The 17,746-nt window shown below is 39.8% G+C and overlaps 2 protein-coding genes across 4 annotated transcripts; one reads left to right on the forward strand and one right to left on the reverse strand.

Moving 5' to 3' along the window:
- The first annotated feature begins 2,249 nt into the window (after positions 1 to 2,249).
- On the forward strand, positions 2,250 to 7,136 carry eif3jb (eukaryotic translation initiation factor 3, subunit Jb). Its single transcript, XM_029498489.1, has 8 exons — positions 2,250 to 2,314; positions 2,462 to 2,550; positions 4,356 to 4,413; positions 4,529 to 4,629; positions 4,751 to 4,847; positions 5,243 to 5,413; positions 5,509 to 5,582; positions 5,891 to 7,136. Exons 1-8 carry the CDS (start codon positions 2,302 to 2,304, stop codon positions 6,017 to 6,019), a joined length of 732 nt encoding a protein of 243 aa, XP_029354349.1. The 5' UTR covers positions 2,250 to 2,301; the 3' UTR covers positions 6,020 to 7,136.
- Positions 6,354 to 13,179, reverse strand: cilp (cartilage intermediate layer protein, nucleotide pyrophosphohydrolase). Of its 3 annotated transcripts, none has more exons than XM_029498487.1 (9): positions 13,075 to 13,179; positions 12,052 to 12,193; positions 11,612 to 11,665; positions 11,205 to 11,474; positions 10,884 to 11,063; positions 10,457 to 10,762; positions 10,182 to 10,290; positions 9,922 to 10,070; positions 6,354 to 9,820 (listed from the first exon to the last, which is right to left on the reverse strand). In XM_029498487.1, exons 2-9 carry the CDS (start codon positions 12,113 to 12,115, stop codon positions 7,461 to 7,463), a joined length of 3,492 nt encoding a protein of 1,163 aa, XP_029354347.1. In that variant the 5' UTR covers positions 12,116 to 12,193; positions 13,075 to 13,179; the 3' UTR covers positions 6,354 to 7,460. The 3 variants fall into 3 exon arrangements, with proteins under 3 accessions (XP_029354347.1, XP_029354348.1, XP_029354346.1); XM_029498488.1 differs by having other exon boundaries at positions 10,457 to 10,738; positions 10,884 to 11,066; XM_029498486.1 differs by having other exon boundaries at positions 10,884 to 11,066.
- Between the last annotated feature and the right edge of the window lie 4,567 nt (positions 13,180 to 17,746).

Genomic DNA, 17,746 nt, shown 5'->3' on the forward strand with positions numbered 1-17,746 from the left:
CTAATGCTATACACTACACTTTGTACACAATAATTTACTAATATTACTAATAAAGTGTGGGTTTACTTTGTATGCAAGAAATAAAATACTTAATGTTTGCTTCAAAGTGGAACAATACAATATGTACACTGACAGATATAACTCCATCTACTACTGTGGAAATTGATGGTTAGATTAAATGTGCAAAGATAAGTTAATATGGGATAATTTAAACATTAATTTTAAGGATATAATCATTTTCTTTTTGTTTTTTGTCTGACATCATCCTGGAGCTGTCTCACCATCATCTGCAATTTGCTTTAATTTTTCTTATCAGCTGTAAGTAGCTCCTCTACTTTCTTTGTGTCAGAATCAATTTTAAAATGCAGAATCCATGATCCACGACTATCTTTACGTGTGTAAACTTTTCAAGACAAAACCTTTTTCTCATAGAACATTCTTCTGATGGCAGAAGCCACAAAAAAGTCACAAAAAAGAGACAATACTTTGATTGTGCAGTCTATTTGGTGGTTTCACAACTTTACTCTCCATTTACTAATAAGTGTCTCCAGTGCCAGATATTCTGAAAAACCTACACAAATACCTTTTTAAATTTATTTAGTACAAAACACAGCTCATACTAAATTGTGGTTAGCTTAGTATGTAGTGTAGAATTGGGACACTTGAGTTTCTTCTATTTATTGCATTATTCAAAAACACAAGTTGAAAATCGCAATGATTCCATCGTACCATTGTGACAGTGTTTCTGAACAAGTGTAAAAGTGTAGTCTACTACTTGTTTCACTGTCTTTTTGATAATATAAAAAGACAGCTAATCCGCATTGATCATATTTTGCATTGACCTGCATTTGTATTGGTTGCACTGTTTTCTACAGGGAAGTCACTGGGGCTGACGCTGAGCCACAGCCCTCTGTCTCTCATTCTGGGACTGCTGATTCTGCTGATTGTCCTGCCCTGCCCTGCCCTGATCTGCCCCGGCACATGACCCCACTCACCCCTGTCGGATCAGGAGACACCTCCTCTCCCATATCACCAAGATGATCTCATGGATTTTATGCAATACCATACCTCTTCGTCATAGGCAGCACTTCAGGAATTCTATATACTGTAGTCATTGAAACTGTTTTCTATTTATTTATTTTGTGCAGTTATCACTTAATATATATACATTGAGCACAAAACAAATAAAATGAAACACTGAATTCATTAATGACAGAAAACATTTAATTGTATAAGCAATGTGCCCACCATGTTTAACCAGCATTCATTTAAATATTTATGAATATATATTTTGATAGACCTGTGTGAACCTATATGTGACACCTTACCCAAAATCAGTCCAAACATTAGAAAATTCTAACTTATTCAGTTATTATTCATTATAAAGTTAATTTTGGCAAACAAAGTTGTCTTGCAAAGTTATATATATATATTTGTGAAAGTACATAATATTTTTGTCTGAGAAGGAGCTTTAATATTTGCTACATTTACATATCAATCTTAGTTATCTGGATTATATAGCACTTGCTGAATGCTGAATGAGGCCTGATTTAATTAGCATTGGTCAGTGTCAGTCTATTTTGCTGTGAGTTTTGTATTGTGCACACTTCTTGGTGTGCTAAATATACACATAAGTTATTAAAATGAAGCACACTGACTCTAATTGACTCTGTTCTTAAGCTCTCCTGCATAAAAAGTGAAATAGTTTTTTGAATGTTTGATGTTTATACATATATATGATAATTTATCTGTAACGTGGAGTTCATCACAATTATTGACAAACTTTGAACATGCTATGGTCATACATTCTAGTTATATACAATTAATATTGTCCCCGTTATTTATTATTGTTGACATTATTTTATGTTAAGTTAAGCTTTTCTTTATTTTCTTTTCTATATTTATTTTTCTTTATTTTCAATTTCAATTTGTTTTCAATTATTGGTTAGTTAGTTGGAAACCGACTAACCAAATTCCTAACAATATGTTTTAAGTTTTGATTCTTTAACGTTTGGGGAGTTTTTCCTCATTCAAAAGACGGAAGACGACAACCAGTTATGTTCACCATGCTGACAAAGTACCTGTCCAGCAGCTTCCTTGTGTTATTATTATTATTATTATAGTTGCGGCTGTTGTTTCTAATTTAAATGGAGACGCGCAGTGGCCTGAGGGAGCGCTGGGCAGGGGGGTGTTAGATAAGCCCACGCTGACGTCCAGGAGGTGGGAGCTGTTCCTGGATGCGGCCAGCGGGCTGCAGCACTGACTCCACCGCGACTGTCAAACACAACCGACACAGCCAACATGGCGGACTGGGGTGAGAAACTAAGTTGGGAAGGATAGCTATATGCGGTTGATCCGCTCTGTCACAGCGTTTGATTTCAGACCCTGAGGTTCCCTAACTGTCTGACACGCTCGCTGGATGTGGATCGGACTAACGAATTTCATGTTATCGTTTTTACAGACGCTGAGAACTTCGAGCCCGAGGAGCCGATTAAAAAGGCGGCAGCGCTGGACAAATGGGAAGGCGAAGACGAAGATGAAGATGTTAAGGTGAATTAACGCCACTAACACTCACTGGGCCTGCCTGTTAACACCACCGGCAGGGGGGTGTTAGCTAATCGGGCTGGGAGCTAATTCCGCGAGCGTGGAGCCAGCGATGGGCAGAAATATCGGAGACGGGCTGCGGTGCCTGACCTCGGTCTCTGGCTGCCTGTCAGTCCGAGTCCCGAGTCCGTGATAGCTCCACGTTAGCTCGCGGCTAACTCATGTGGCTTCACCGGGCATGCTGCTTTTGACTCCGGCTTGGCTAACCGGGCTACTACTCGATCTTCAAGCGTCGCAACCATGCTAAATGTTAGCGACGATTTAGGATGACACATATTTTTTATTTTTAGATCGACGTGGACAGTCGCGGGTGTACATTTCGGGATAGCCGGGGTTCATTATGGTAACGTAGCTTGAAGCTAACCTCCCCCGGGCCACTCGGCTAGCAAACTCGTCATCCTCCCGGCAGCTCGCGTCTGAAATGAGCTTTTCTGTGAGGCAACCTCGACGATAGCGTCGATAACTGGAGCGGTTTGAAGCTCATGGTTTGTTTCGTCGCTAATCTCATCATTGCTCGAAAATCGACACACTAAATAATAGTGGGAGGTTAAGGAATGGTATCTTGTCCTGAATTTCCATCCTTTAGTCTTGTGAAACATGAGGTGGCGTTAGCTTGCTAACCAGCTTTAGCCACAATCACATGAAATCACCATCTCAGCTGATGACTCAACCGAGCCAACATCCAGGCCTGGAAGTTTCCCTGTGCAGCAGGCAGTGTGTCGGTGGGGCATTACAGGTGGTTTTTACCTGGATGTCTGACATCGACGGTGTCCAGAAAGCTCAGATGACTGAGCCACAGAAGCTGCTGGCAGAGGCCTCTTCGATTGTTCAGCTTTCTGTCACATATGGTACCCAAACTAAGAAAAGGGACGATTACATGTCCTCTAACACCAACTGAGGTTTAAATCAGCAAACAGGGTTAAATGTCTGTCACACCAGAGAAAAGCGGTGAATATACAAATGAAATGATCTTATAGTCGCAATTGTGTTGCGTAATTCTTGGATTTACAGTATGACTGTAAATAGATCATACTGGGATATAAGATAATGTGGGTAAACCTGAAGCAGTGTCAGGTATTCCCTTCACAGCATGACATACTCACGTATCCACGTAAGTGATAGAAAGTATTGGAAAGTACACCACCGACCACTTGGCAGATTTATACAGCATGTTTTTCTTCTGCTGTATTTTAGTCTCCTACTTGTTGTGCTTTCTTCAGGCAGATCAGGTGTATTTTCAATTATAGCCTAAATATGAACATTAAGACTTTGAGAGACTTTGTATATCAAAATACTGAGCATGCATGTAAAGTCAGCCAAAAAAAGAAATGAGCCACTGTTAAAATGTTAACTCTAGTCTTTGAGTTTCTTTTGTTTTTGTTGTTTTGTCACAGTTCATTCATCTAACAACAAATATTTGAAGAAGAACAGAACTTTTGAGATAATGTGATCTAGCAAAAATTTTTATTTAGATAGATCATCATCACCCATCCTTAACAGAATGATATTTATAGGTCTGGATGAATTTGGATTTATTCAGCATGACATACTTTTGTTACATACATTCCTCTGCATGCATTGTAACAGTAGTTCGTGGCTTTGTTGGTCCTTGTCCTTGATATATTATACAAATATTTCAAAAGACTTTTATGACACAAATTTATTTCTGTTTAAGTTAACATTTATTGAACAGCTTATCTCTGTAGCCTCAATAATAAATTCCAGCTATCCCACCCTTTTCCTATTTCCAGGACAACTGGGATGATGAGGATGAAGATGAGGAGAAAAAAGCGGAGGTGAAAAAAACAGGTCCGTATTTAATAACCAACCTTTTCACGAAACCCCATTTAATTTTATTTCATATTAAACAATGGATGACTTTCAACTCCTTCATTCCCAATTTTCTCATTATTTTAACTTTCAGAGATGAAGGTTTCTGAAAAGAAAAAATTAAGTGAGAAGATCAAAGAAAAAGAAAACCGGTTAAAGAAGAAACAACAGGAGCTGATGGAGCAGCAGAATACAGTAATTTTTATTCTTTTTATTTTTAAACCTCTAAACAGTTTGCTCTTTAACACACGGAACTATAATTTATTCTGTCATCTCTAATGTTTTAATTCTGACTTTGTTGTGCCTGCTTATACAGCAAGCAGTGCTCACTCCTGAAGAACAACTCGAAGAGAAGTTAAGAGTGAAGAAATTGCAGGAAGCTGCAGACTTGGAGCTAGCAAACGACGCTTTTGGTAAGACAGGATCACTTTTCAGATAAAGTAAGAGAATTTAAGTAATCTGCAGCCCATATTTATAGTTCATGTTCTGTTTGTGCTTTATTGTTTGATAAGTAGAAGAAATATATGATATATTTGAATCTATAAATGGCTCACATTTCTTGTTTTGGAAGAAAATGTTGTCGATGCAGTTTTTCAGTCTGTGCAAATTTAAGTTTCCTTTTTGTATGCAGAATATTTTATCATCACTGATCTCAGCATCCTTAAAAATTTGAATTACAACAATCCTTGAGCAAAATTGTTAGTTTACACACTTGTATCAAACTTGTGGTCTATTGTTTCATTGGAGATTTGAATGTGATTATGAATATTCTCAAAGATATCAAAGCACTTGGTAAAATGTTTTTCAGGTGTTACCAGCCCTACGAACAGTGTCACTGGGATTGATGCCATATGTCCATCTTCCAAAGAAGACTTCACAGAGTTTGAAAAGCTGCTGAAAGAAAAGATAACCCAGTTTGAAAAATCTGTGCATTATTCAAGTTTCTTGGATTCGTTGTTTCGGGAACTCTGTATTTCATGTAAGTATCTTCTATACATCAGCATTATATATTTTCACCATATGAATCAGTATGAGTGAAGGATGGACCGTTAACTGCTTTTTCCCTTCTTACAGTGGAAGTAGATGACTTGAAGAAAATCAGTAATTCCCTGTCAGTCCTACTTAGTGAAAAACAGAAACAAGAAAAAGTGAGTGACCACATGCTGGTATTTTCTCTTTTAGTGCATATTCAGTAGAGGGTGCTCTTTACCTTGTCTCGTCACATGATTTGTGGCCAAAGTTAAAATCCTGTTTTTTGTTTTCTTTAACATTCATAAGGTGTTTAAATTTAATTTAAATCGAAAAGGAAATAAAATGTTTTATTCCAAGATGTGACACTTGAATAATTAACTTTGCATTGTTCGTATAGAGAGCTCTCAGATCAAATTACAAAGTTTTATTTGTATTATATGTTTATATTTAATGGCTATCATATCTTACATTTTTGCCTTTTCAGCAAAACAAAGGAAAGAAAAAGAAGAAAGGGGTTTTGCCTGGAGGTGGATTGAAAGCACAGTTGAGAGATGACCTTGACTATGCATCTTTTGATGGTGGCTACGCCCAAGATTATGAGGACTTCATGTGACACTGGCTCCATCATTACTGCCCTTTCCCCCTCCCAACCCTCAGAAATGCAGCTGTACCTTCTCATGCTGTCCAGTGCCATCCTGGAAAATTTGAACTATGTGTTGCCCCCTTCATTTTGCTTCAGTGACCAGAGGGATTATACCAGGGAGCATCCAGTCTCACCAACTCTTTATGTTCAGACATATGGAATTGCCTTTTTTCAGTCTCATTCAGCATCAGCTCTCTCACACACACACAAACACATGCAAAGATATACAAACACACACAAACATAATCATGTAGTAACTGTTGGGTGACCCAGCTTCAATGGAGAATACATTGTAACTGCCGTCTGTCGTCTTGAGTTTCTCTTGGGCTCATTTTTTATTAAATGTTGCTCCTGTTAAAATGGCAGATATAGTATTGCAGTTATAAATGTGGTGACATAGAAACACAAGGTTCTATGCAAATTCTTTAACCAGAATGTCATGTATATATTATAGGTCTCACTTACCTGTGGATGGTTCTCTTACAGGAAAGTATATAGTATCTATAACTTTGGTTGCCAAATGCAGAACAATATTCAGTACATTATTCAACTTTGTCTCTGGAAAGGTTGCATTGTGAGTGATTTTTAGACTGATGCAACATGTAAGTAGAGAGAGAGAGCACATGTTATTCATTGTAAGGTAAAAGGGATAGACAAGTAAAATAAATGTGACTTTAAATCCCACAGCCATCTTCTTGATAGATCTCTGGAATATCCTTGAAAATTTGGAGCAAAGAGTGCTTATAGGTATTTTTTGTGCATGGGGAAAATGTAATTTACTAATTTGATTTGTACTAATGCAGAGAAAGTATGGATCAGGCAAGGGGATAAACTTGCTACAACTGGTCTCCTAATCATTGCTTCTGCAGGCTTGTATCAAGTGTGATGAGGAGCGGGGGCTTATGGGCTTCACCCCACCATATCTTCATATGGGCTACAGTTAGAAGAAAGGGCCTTATTTCTCATTTTCTAGCAATTTTGACCAGTTCCAATGTTACATGGACAATTGAGTACATTATAACGTGAGAATTAGAACATCTGCAGTGTTTTATAAGCATCTAATTTAATAAACCACTGGTCAAAAGGAGAAGTTGTGTGTTTCTCTTTTGTTTATATCACTTGCATAACAGCACCCACCTCACCGATTAATGATTTTGAGGCACATGTAATAAATATTTATACAGTTTCAAGTAAATGCTTTTGTTGGTACTTTGGAAAATGTGGAGTACGACCCCCCCCCCCCAAAAAAAAAGCAACTAATCTTTCAGAAAATGTTTTCTTTTTGTCCAATAATATAATCAGGTAATTTGCAAGAGTCAATATAAAATATTTGTATTAGAACACATAATTAGCACTGTCCACTCATCTCCATTGCAGGTATTCATTCAGTATCCATGGTGATCATCAGTGCTTAACTTGTGTGCGGTGTGCGTCTCTCTGTGGGGTGTCTGGTGCTACGTCTACGACTGCTGCGAGGGGCGTTGGCTCTCTGCCGGCGTCGGTTCTGCCTGCCCTCTCCTTTGGACACACTTGTTACTGTCAGACCTGCAGAGCTCTGCTGTGTCTGGAAGACACTCTGGCGTGACACATCTCGATCTCCACAGGTAAACGTCAGGGCCACCCCTTCATTGCTCTTCATGACACGAGATGTACCATCAGATGTGCCGTCAAAGCAACGTCCAAGTGCAATCTCTTTGGCTGTGCGGGGATCCTGGTCTGTCACTGTGTAAATTCCATAGTTATGGCCCAGAGGGTCAAGAGGAGCGAGCATGGTGAACTCATTGGTGTCATTGTTGACAGCAAGGGGCAGGTGGTTGACAAGATATTCTTGAAGCATTGTGTTAACATGGTCTCTCTTACAGCTTCCTTGTGGAATTACCTTCACCAGGGTACGATCGACACGTTCCTGATCGTACAGCATCCCGCTGCATTTGAACTCCATGCACACGGCCGATACAGTTGCCTGGTCCATATCTCGGATGCTACGCGTGTCTCGGAGGCCATAGAGCTGTCCCACTGTCTTGGGATGGGTGCCGCCCATATTGCGGGACCGCACATTGATCTCATGTGGGCTGCTGATTTTGACTTTAATGTAGCAGGCACGATATTCCATGGGCTTAGGCCACCAGCTCAGGTAGTCTTCTGTCCAGCTCATTGGGTCGTCCTCATTAAACGGCACTGTGTTATAATCATAGCGGTCACCTTCTACTCTGGAGAAGCGGAAGTGTGCTGCACTGAATGGGGCCTCCTCACATTCTTTCAGTTTCTCAAATGCATAGACTGGCCCGTTGACTTCCTCAGCCCTGTTTGGACTTGGTTTTGCCACGTTAATACTGAATGCTGTTTTCTTTAGCCTGGGGTCTTCATGGTCAGACCGCTTGTAGTTTAGCTTTCCAAGGTAAGGCTGAGGCACTCCAATCAAGTGGGTAATGAGTTTGGGAGCAGAAGCAACAGCGTCAAGTTCCTCCCCTCCAAGGTTGGCCATGACATAAGCAGAGTAGGCATCTGATTTTTGTTCATCACAGAAGGCAGGAAGACAGGCGCCATTGGAGCCTGTGATGACACTATCAAACCGTCCCCATGCACGAGGGTTAGTGGAGTAGCCAGCTTTGGGCTCCATGTTTATTAGACTAACCACAACCCCCTCCACCTGCTCACTGGGCATGAAGCGCTCACTGCGGAAGGCCCTCACTTTCACGTAACATCTGCGGTCTTCCGGGACGTCCAGGTTAAACAGCCGTCTCTCTCTGATCTCCATGTTACCGATTAGGAAAGTTCTCTCTTCCCTTTTGCCTCTTCTTTTCTTTTCCACCTGTAGACTTCCCTCCTCCTCCCACAAGCCAGTATCAGGGTTCAGGGACCACAGCTTCATGGTCTTAAGGTGCTCAGGCATTGTCACCTGGGCAGAATCCAGGAGAACCTTAACTTCACCTGCATTCAAGGGCTCATTATTTTCCTCCCCCCTGAAGTCAACTGAGAACATACCATAGGTTCTCAGGGGCAGAGTATCTCCCTCATCCCCTATAAAATTTAGATCACTTTGAGCTGCAGCAGCTGTGGAAATGTCTCTTGGGTCAAGAAATGTTACACTGGCACTGACGTTGCCTGTGAACACTTCTCCATTCTCCTTATAGAAAGAATGAGGAGGAATTTGAATCTGAACCATTGCCTCCTGGCCCTCTACCCCCCCAAGCTCCAAAGTGTTGGTTTCTGTCGAGCTGATGGTGACAGGAGCTTTCTTTCTTAGAAGTTTGATCTCGTGATAAACGGCTCCCCCTTTGGTGTTAAATGGAAGTACCTTTGTTGTGTTTACAAAGGTCTGCATGTTGTCCACAAAGGTCAGAACCAGCCTCTCTGTGTCTGGAGGGACCTGAATGGAGAAGGTACCTTTGTAGCCTGTGCGGCTGATTCTGACTCCACTCATAAAGATGTGGCCGAATCTCATTGGCTCACCATTGTCTGCAGCAATGGCCCTGCCGTGCACAATAGTCTTGGTGTCCACACACTTCTGGCAACCACACTGAGTCACCACCATGGTGGGCAGTTGGTAACCCTGGCATGTTAGCTGCCTCTCCTCCATCTTTTCCACTCCACAGCAGTAGGCCACCTTGTCTTTGCACCTGATGCCATTGTCCAGCTGTCCAACACATGGACTTGAGGGGCACTTGCCCACATCGTAGTAGAAGGAGTTTGTGTCGTTTTGGTGACAGTCATGTGGAAGGCGAATGAGGTGGGATTCAGGCTTGGGATTACAGGAATTTTCATTTCTACCTGTATTTGAAATACAGAAACCAAACCTTTGTTTCAGTTTTAGTTATTCCAAAGATTTTTTTTGTGTATCAAATGTATTTATCAAATTATGAAGAACATACCTAAGACTTTGAGTGTAGCTGATTTAGTCTTAATAGCCCCAGATGAAGCACTTGCTTTGCAGAAGTACTCCCCGGCCTGCTCAGGACGCAGATCTTTTAGGACCAACATGTTCTCAGACTGCTTCTCTATGAGGCTGTTGTTATGAAACCTTCACACATAAGGAAAGAGAACACAAGCAAAAGCATTAAATATATAATAGTTTAGAAAAAATTAATTTGTGCATTGGTACTGACTACAATTTCTGTATAATAACTCCTACCACTGGTACTTGTCTGGCTCGGGCATTCCTGCTACTTTGCAGCAGAAAGCAACAGTTTGTCCCTGCCTTTTGGTCTTGCTCTCGGGGTTGCTCAACACACGAAGTTTCTCTGACAAATTACAGTTGAAGACAACATTATTATATTTTAGTGGTTTTACATTATTAACAAACAAATTGCCAACAACTATGATCCCCAAAATAATTTTTGTGTGATATGACGTGATATGCTAAAGTTACAATGGCATTTTTGCTGCAAATCCAGATATCTAACTCACCTGCTCTTTTTAGCTGGATGCTGAGGACTGAGGTGCGTTCGGTGCTGTTGGGCACAACAACGCTAAGAGTGGCATGACCTGACAGGCTTACTGTCAGCGTGGTGTTGCCATCAGGGCAGATACCAGGGATGCGGAAATGTCCATTGTGGTCAGTAAGGGTTTGGAGCTTTCCATTGCAAAGGATGGTCGCGCCTTCAGCAGTGAGACCGCCAGCGCCACGGACAGAACCCAACAGGATGTGTTCTTCACACATGCATGTGTCACACTCTGCATTCACCCTCCCTGTCAGACATTGCAGGGAACACTCTGAAATAGAGTAAAATGAATGCAAAGTTAAGTGCTAGACAGATTACCTCCACCAATTCTGTAAATGTTCCATATCAGATGACTTGACTAAATCAGTCCTACTACACTGTCACTAACTCACCTGCTTTTGGGCACTCAGGCGCACTGCATGCCTTCCCTTCTACTTTAGGTCCAATGCAAGACACAGAAGGAGACTGGCATTTTCTGGAGCGCACTTGGACCCCGACTTGACCACAGAGAGCAGGACATGAGCTCCAGTCTGTCCATGGGCCCCATGTACCAGGAAAGATTGGACTGGTATCTACTGGAAAATAGGGAATAAATGGGATTCAAGCCATTACCCTAAAAAAAGTTATAATTTATGCCGACAGATGGTAGTTGGAGGCAGAAGGAAAAGAGAAAGCAAAGACTTTTTGTCAATATCTCAAAGTTGAGCTCAAACCTTTGGGACAGAAGAAGCGGACGGCGTAGTTGGAGCAGTTACGTCCAGGACCTTGCTCCTCATTGAGGCACCAGAAGCCTACAGTCGGGTCGGCATGCACCTTCTCGCCTGTTTCACGCGCTGGGACCCATTCAGTGGTTCTCGCTTCAATTGCACGCGGAGTCTCACACACACGGGCACGATAATAGAAGCGAATGGCTTCGAGTTGCTCGTAGTCCCCACGACCACCAGGGTGGTCAACATTGAACCATGTGGTCCACTCATAGTTTTCTAGCCACACAGAGCATTCAGATCAAAACACAGCCTAAGCAGTAGCTTATTCTTCCGGCATAAATATCGCCAGCTAGGAGACAAAACCATCAAACAACCTCACACCATTGGGTTTAAAATTTTGAAACAACAGTTACCATCGGAGTGGTAGACTGCAGGACTGGACTCTTTATCGTCCTTTCTCCTTGATCCTGCAACAGGCAAATTAAAATTCACATGAAATGAAACATGAAGCATCAGTGGCTGGGAAGCCACTTTGTGCATATCTGTAAATTCAGAAAACTCTAATTCACTTTTGAGGCTGATCCTGTCAAAATTGTTTATGGGTCGTACCTTCAGCTGCAGGCCAATGTTTGGAGGAAAAACATCAGATCAGCTCATACATTAACATCAAAGTTTACCTCGACTGTACAGTATGATTTTTGTCCACTCTATGAACATACTGCAAAGCACATTTGCAAGTGTCCCTAACTGTGTAAAATGTGTGTGTTTTTGGGGTGGGTGTGGTGCTGCTTAGGAAACATCTGCTACCAACACATAACACATAAGAGTCTCAGCATCGTGGTGAGAGACAAACCTTGAGCAACAACAACACTAGCTGCAGTGATTCCAAGGATGAGGAGAAAAGGGCTCAGTGGCATTTTCAAGATCTGTTGTTAGGTCTGGCCCTTGACCTTTAACCTCTGTCTCAGCCTCGGCTTGATAGGGGCCAGAGACTCCTGGTGGAAAGATTGTAAGAAAATAAGGGGAGTGGACATAACAAGTGATCAAAATTACAAGTGTTCAATATTGAAAGAACATCCAAGTACCAGTGTTAAACTTTATTAAAGTGAACTAGGCTTTAACTCTGAAGACCAGAAAATGTGCCTGTAAGGATAATGTTGTCTATTATTTCTTTAAATTCAGTTTGAAATAACCCCCCCCCCCAAAAAAAAAAACAACGAACAAACAAACTAATGAAAAAAACAAAAAACAAAAACACAGCTAGACAGAATCCAACACTCAGATTACACATCTGTGTTTGCCATCAGCATTCATCATGGGAATGCTCAAACATTTCTGCATCCAGAAACACTGGCAACACAATCCACACACATACACACACACAGTTTGCATTTGTACATTGCAGTAATGGACAAATTAGTCTGTTATTTTAAGGTGAAAGTATGGATAAAATAATGAATGTATAAATGATTTATGGGGAGCAGGGTTCACATACAAGAGATTACAGGGCAGTGTAACTACAATAAAAACAAATAGCACATATGGACCAACAATCATCGAAAAAGAACAATGATGATGAAAATTACCAATGACAATCGCTTTTTAATTTCCCTGAACTTTGAATTAAATGGGCACTTGCTGTCTCATATAGTGTCTAATAAAGTCTGAAACCACTTTCAAACTCATTCACTGGAGTTTAAACTTCAACTACCAAACCGTCTCACAATTTGCCTGTATTGTTTTTAAATCATTGAAATAACCATTTTCTGTCATTCGGAATGTGATATTTCCCCTTCTGATGATATCATGTAAAGCATTTTGTTTCAACAAATTTATATGGACATATGAACATATGTAATAATTAGTTTTTCCTTACCTTCTTGTTGAGTGCTCTAGCCTGTTTTTTGTCTGGGAATGTCCTTATATATCTTTTGTCTCTCGTTTCTTTCTTTATGTTACGCTCCTCCAGCTCAGTTCTTCAGTCTGGCCCTCCTTGCTTCTTCACTCTCTCTTTTATAGCTCCTTCTCCAGCAGCCCCCTGCCACCCCCCCATCCCCTCCCCACCCCCTTGGCTTTGGGCCACAGTCTCTTTTCATTGCACCATTATCCTTAAGATTTATGACCTTCATTTATTCAACGATGGCATGCAGTGGTTATTAAATAGTGCTGTATATGAATTGAGAACAGTCAGGGGTTCTGAGTAACAAATGCTTGTGTTAATACATTCAGCCCCTTGTGTTTAAGATCAATGCTGATTGCGGCACAATGGGAATATGTCTCTTCCTCTGCTCTCAATCTGTCAATTTCTATTTCACAACTGCATGCATAAAGTATAGTGCACGCTGAAACAAGAGAACTAGAATGAATTTCCAATCTGTAATAAACAAAGCACCTTGAAGCACACAATAAGACCTAACCCTAACCCATTTTAATAATCTTCAATTCTTCACATTTTTCTTACTTTGTCACATATTTTGGATTTCTTTAGGTTTACATTTGTAACATTTAAATGTAAACTTTAGATTAGAGTGTCTGTAGGTATGATTTACTAAAATGCAAAAGACATTTGTCCTTGGGAGGGAACTTCAAGGTTCACATTCAAAAAAGACAAAATGTCTGGAGTTCTATAAAAAGTTCCTCCTGGTTTTCACATCTTATGCAGCTATGCATCTACACTTTGTTATGTAATGCAGTAGCAGCTACAGTTACACATCTGGCAGTGTGATTACACACAATTTATTTCAATGCATATCTGCAATCGCACAGCGAATTTTAGACAGAATGCTTTCATGTTGATGACCTTCAGGGGCATAAAATTCAGTCAGCGAATAGTTATTTCATGTATATAGAGAGCATTATTATCACTTTAAAAGTTGTATTTCTGTTCTTGAGAATGCAAATCCAGTCTTCCTTCTCTTTCTGTTTAATTCCTAAAGGAATATGTTCCTCTTTAGCTGCTAAATGTTGCACTATGTTCCAAGACTAGTTGTTAAAACAGAGGTGAGAGAGCACACTTACACACTACAGATCCAAAATGATGCACTGAAAAATACAGTTAAAGAGTGACAATTTGCTGATAATCACAGCACAGGGAAAGACCCAGAGATCTAGAGAGGATGTGGAGCAGATTTAATTGTGCACTTGTGCCCGTCATGACTGTTTACGATCCTGTAATTGCAGAGATCTGTTGTTTTTCTGCAAGACCCTCATTAGTTGACACCTGGGAGGGGAAGGATTTGACCAATCATTTAGTTTTTTTAGTGGGACACATAAAGGGAATTTTGCTTGTCATGTGCAGACTAACAGAGACTGAGAATGAAGAGGAACAGGGAGAACCAAAACACTGTGTGAAGTGAAGAGAGTCTTCTCCGCAGGCACAACCTCCATGCATGTTTTGTGAGAAGTTCATCATACTTTGCAGGCTCTCAGAGGACTTTCTGTCTTTGTAAACAAGAGGTGGTGGTTGATGATGTGAGGTCAGGAAAGTGAGAGAAGTGACAACAGACGCACAAACACAAATGCACAAAGTTTGGTCTCTTGGCAACAGAACTGGTCCATATTGTGCCAAACAGCAATTGGATCCCACGCAGGTAAATCATGTTGGGTAAGTCTGTGTAATTATGAAGGCAGTGATTCTTATTGGTGTCCTCTTTTTTAAGCTCCACAGCATCACGCAAAGGGTGAAAGTTCTCTGTCATCAGGTTGGTATTCACTTAACATCTGGAAGCATCTGTCATCAACACCAAGACACGTTCCCTGGTTAGTTTGTTTTTTTTCTTCTCTTTTGTTTCATCATTAGTGTTATTGGTGTTTTTATCAGACACTCAGCTACAGCAGTGTTCTACAGTGACAGAAATTAACCATTTATTTCTTGCTTTCAGTACACGCTGTTTTCTTATATGTTAATAAATCAAATAATAATATGACAGTAACAAGCAACATTCTGCTGCACAATAAGCCAGTTGGACAGTAAATCATGTTGACAATTTCGTTTAACTGGTTCTAAGTTTTACACTGTAGTACTTGGTGTACATGCTGGACATTTACATGCATGTCATGTTTTATTCCAACTTTTATTTACACACAGAGGGATGTGAGCTCACTCACTTTGTGTTTGTCATCCTTGATCATTTCACATAAAATGCCAAGAGTTGTCATACAGCCTGGAAAACTGAAAAGTTAATTATCTAATTAATGGTTAATTAAAATATCTCAGAGCACAGCAGTTTCAATAAAATCCCTCGTCACAGTTTCCTTTCAGTCACAGCTACAGCTCATCTGCATTCTTTCATGTTGATAAAGCTGCAGGTTTTAACTGACGCTGTTGTTCCTTGAGGTCAGAACCAAAATATGAATCAACACGACCTGACACACCATCAATTACTGCGCCAGGCTGGAGTTCAATCCCATGACAGAGCCCGAACAGAATTTGATTGCAAATGTTTTCATCTTTATATCTTATTATTCATTGTTTCAATGCAATGCAAGAAAAAGTTTTAATTTTACATCAGGTGCAGCTTATCTTTCTTAGCGCTATATCTAACCTATAAAAAATGAATTTTAGATATTGCCTTTGAATATTAGAAAGTAGAATTACTTGAATGCTGATGAAGTACAATATGCACTTGAAAACAGTCAGCCTGCATACTTATTTGAAAAGGCTTCCTACCACTACATTCAACTCAAGATTAGTATTAATGTTTAGCAGAATTGAAGGTGCCAGGTTCAAACCTGAAAGGAATAATATGTTTTCAGTTTGTAATGAATGAAGCTGAAGTTATTTCAGTCTAATCTTAATAACAATCTGCCAGTGTTGGGATTTGGCACTTGAGATATTTCTTTTTTCCTCTGTGAGACTCTCCGTGGGCCAGACCAATTTCATCCACAATGATGAAAACTCTCCTGGTAGTAGAAGTTTTCTATTTTCAGTAGGCCCAAAAAGATGATATCCTTCTTTAAAAGTCAAACACGTTTTGGTAATTTCCTTGACTGAGAATGCTTTTCTTTTTTTTTTTTTTTTTACCTTATCAGATTTAAAGGAACTCGAGTGCTTTCTCTTTTTGTCTGGCGGGCCCCTAATGACAGCAGCAGACGTTTCTCTGCATATTTTCACCGGTAGAGTCATTAAAAGCACCAAGAATAACCCCCTTAGTCTCTGCTCTCTGCCCAACCTCTGCTTCCGCTCTGTCCTGGGCTGCTCTGGAGAAACATTTAATACAACTCAGTCTTTGTCTTGGCTGCAGGAGTCATCTCTGTTAAATCAGCAGGAATACTGTTCTGTATTCTTGTCAGGTTAAAGGGTAAATTCATTTCAAACAAACTAAAGTTCCTGGTGACACAAATACAGGTCAAACCAGTAACTCTCTGAATTATTCCATGATGTATGAAAAATAAATCTAGGACAGCAGCTAATTACTCTTTTCAATTAATGTGGCAATTATTTTCTTGTAAAATTAACAATTTGTTCCGTACAAGTAGTCACAAGGAAGGAGGAAAGAAGACACTTGCACAGCATGGTTTCCCAGAGGCTACTAATTATTTTGTCTTTTCATTTTCATTTTTCATTTTTAATTTACAACTAACTAACTATGTTTGTATTTTTGATTGTTGCATAGTGATTGTTGCATAATTAAAGTCATTTCAAACTTGTACATTTTCTTTTAAATGACTGATTAATCAAGTCATAATTTCAGCTCTAAAACATGCGTACAAATATCCTGTAACTTATAGATATACTACCATTTTATATTCACAATTTTGCATTTGCCTATTATCCCCGTTCTATGAATATCATCAAACTTGAACCAGTCTTGATTGGTCTGGGTGATGGCTGCACTAAAGGTTTGAGCATTTCCCTGGCAAACATTTGGTTATAATAAAAGTATATTATTAGGTTGGTCTGTTGTATTAGACTGCGTTAGTTTTAGCCAGAGGTGACAAGCAACAAAGTATGAATACTTTGTTACTGTACTTAAGCAGATTTTTCAGGTGTCTGTACTTTACTTGAGTATATATTTTTATGACGACTTTTTACCTTTACTCCCTACATTTATACACAAAAATATACAGGTAACCACGGGAAGAAGTCGAGTGAGTGAGGGGACGGTAGAGAGACAACCGAGAACTTGTACTAGAGGAGAAATTATCAAAGGATGTATTGTGCTTCATTAAGTGCAAAAATGTATTTTTACTTTTTACTTTTACTTTGAAAGTACATTTCAGAGCCTGTACTTTCTTACTTTTACTTAAAGGAGTTGAATCAGTGCTTCTACTTTTACCAGAGTATTTTGTTACGCATGTATCTCTACTTCTACTTAAGTACAGAATATGAGTGCTTTTGCCACCTCAGGTTTTAGCTAGGTGTCCCTAATGAACTGAAAATGGAGCATAACTCTCCTTCCATGTATAAACTTAATTTTAATAAGTATTTAGACAATTTAGACAAAGAGGCCTTTATGGATAGTCTGTGCTTTACACATCTTTTGCCCTTTTTTTTACCACATACAATCAAAGTGGAAACCCATTTCCACTGTTAAAATATGTTAACC

This window comes from Echeneis naucrates, chromosome 3 (assembly GCF_900963305.1).
Source record: "Echeneis naucrates chromosome 3, fEcheNa1.1, whole genome shotgun sequence".
NCBI classification, from domain to species: domain Eukaryota; kingdom Metazoa; phylum Chordata; class Actinopteri; order Carangiformes; family Echeneidae; genus Echeneis; species Echeneis naucrates.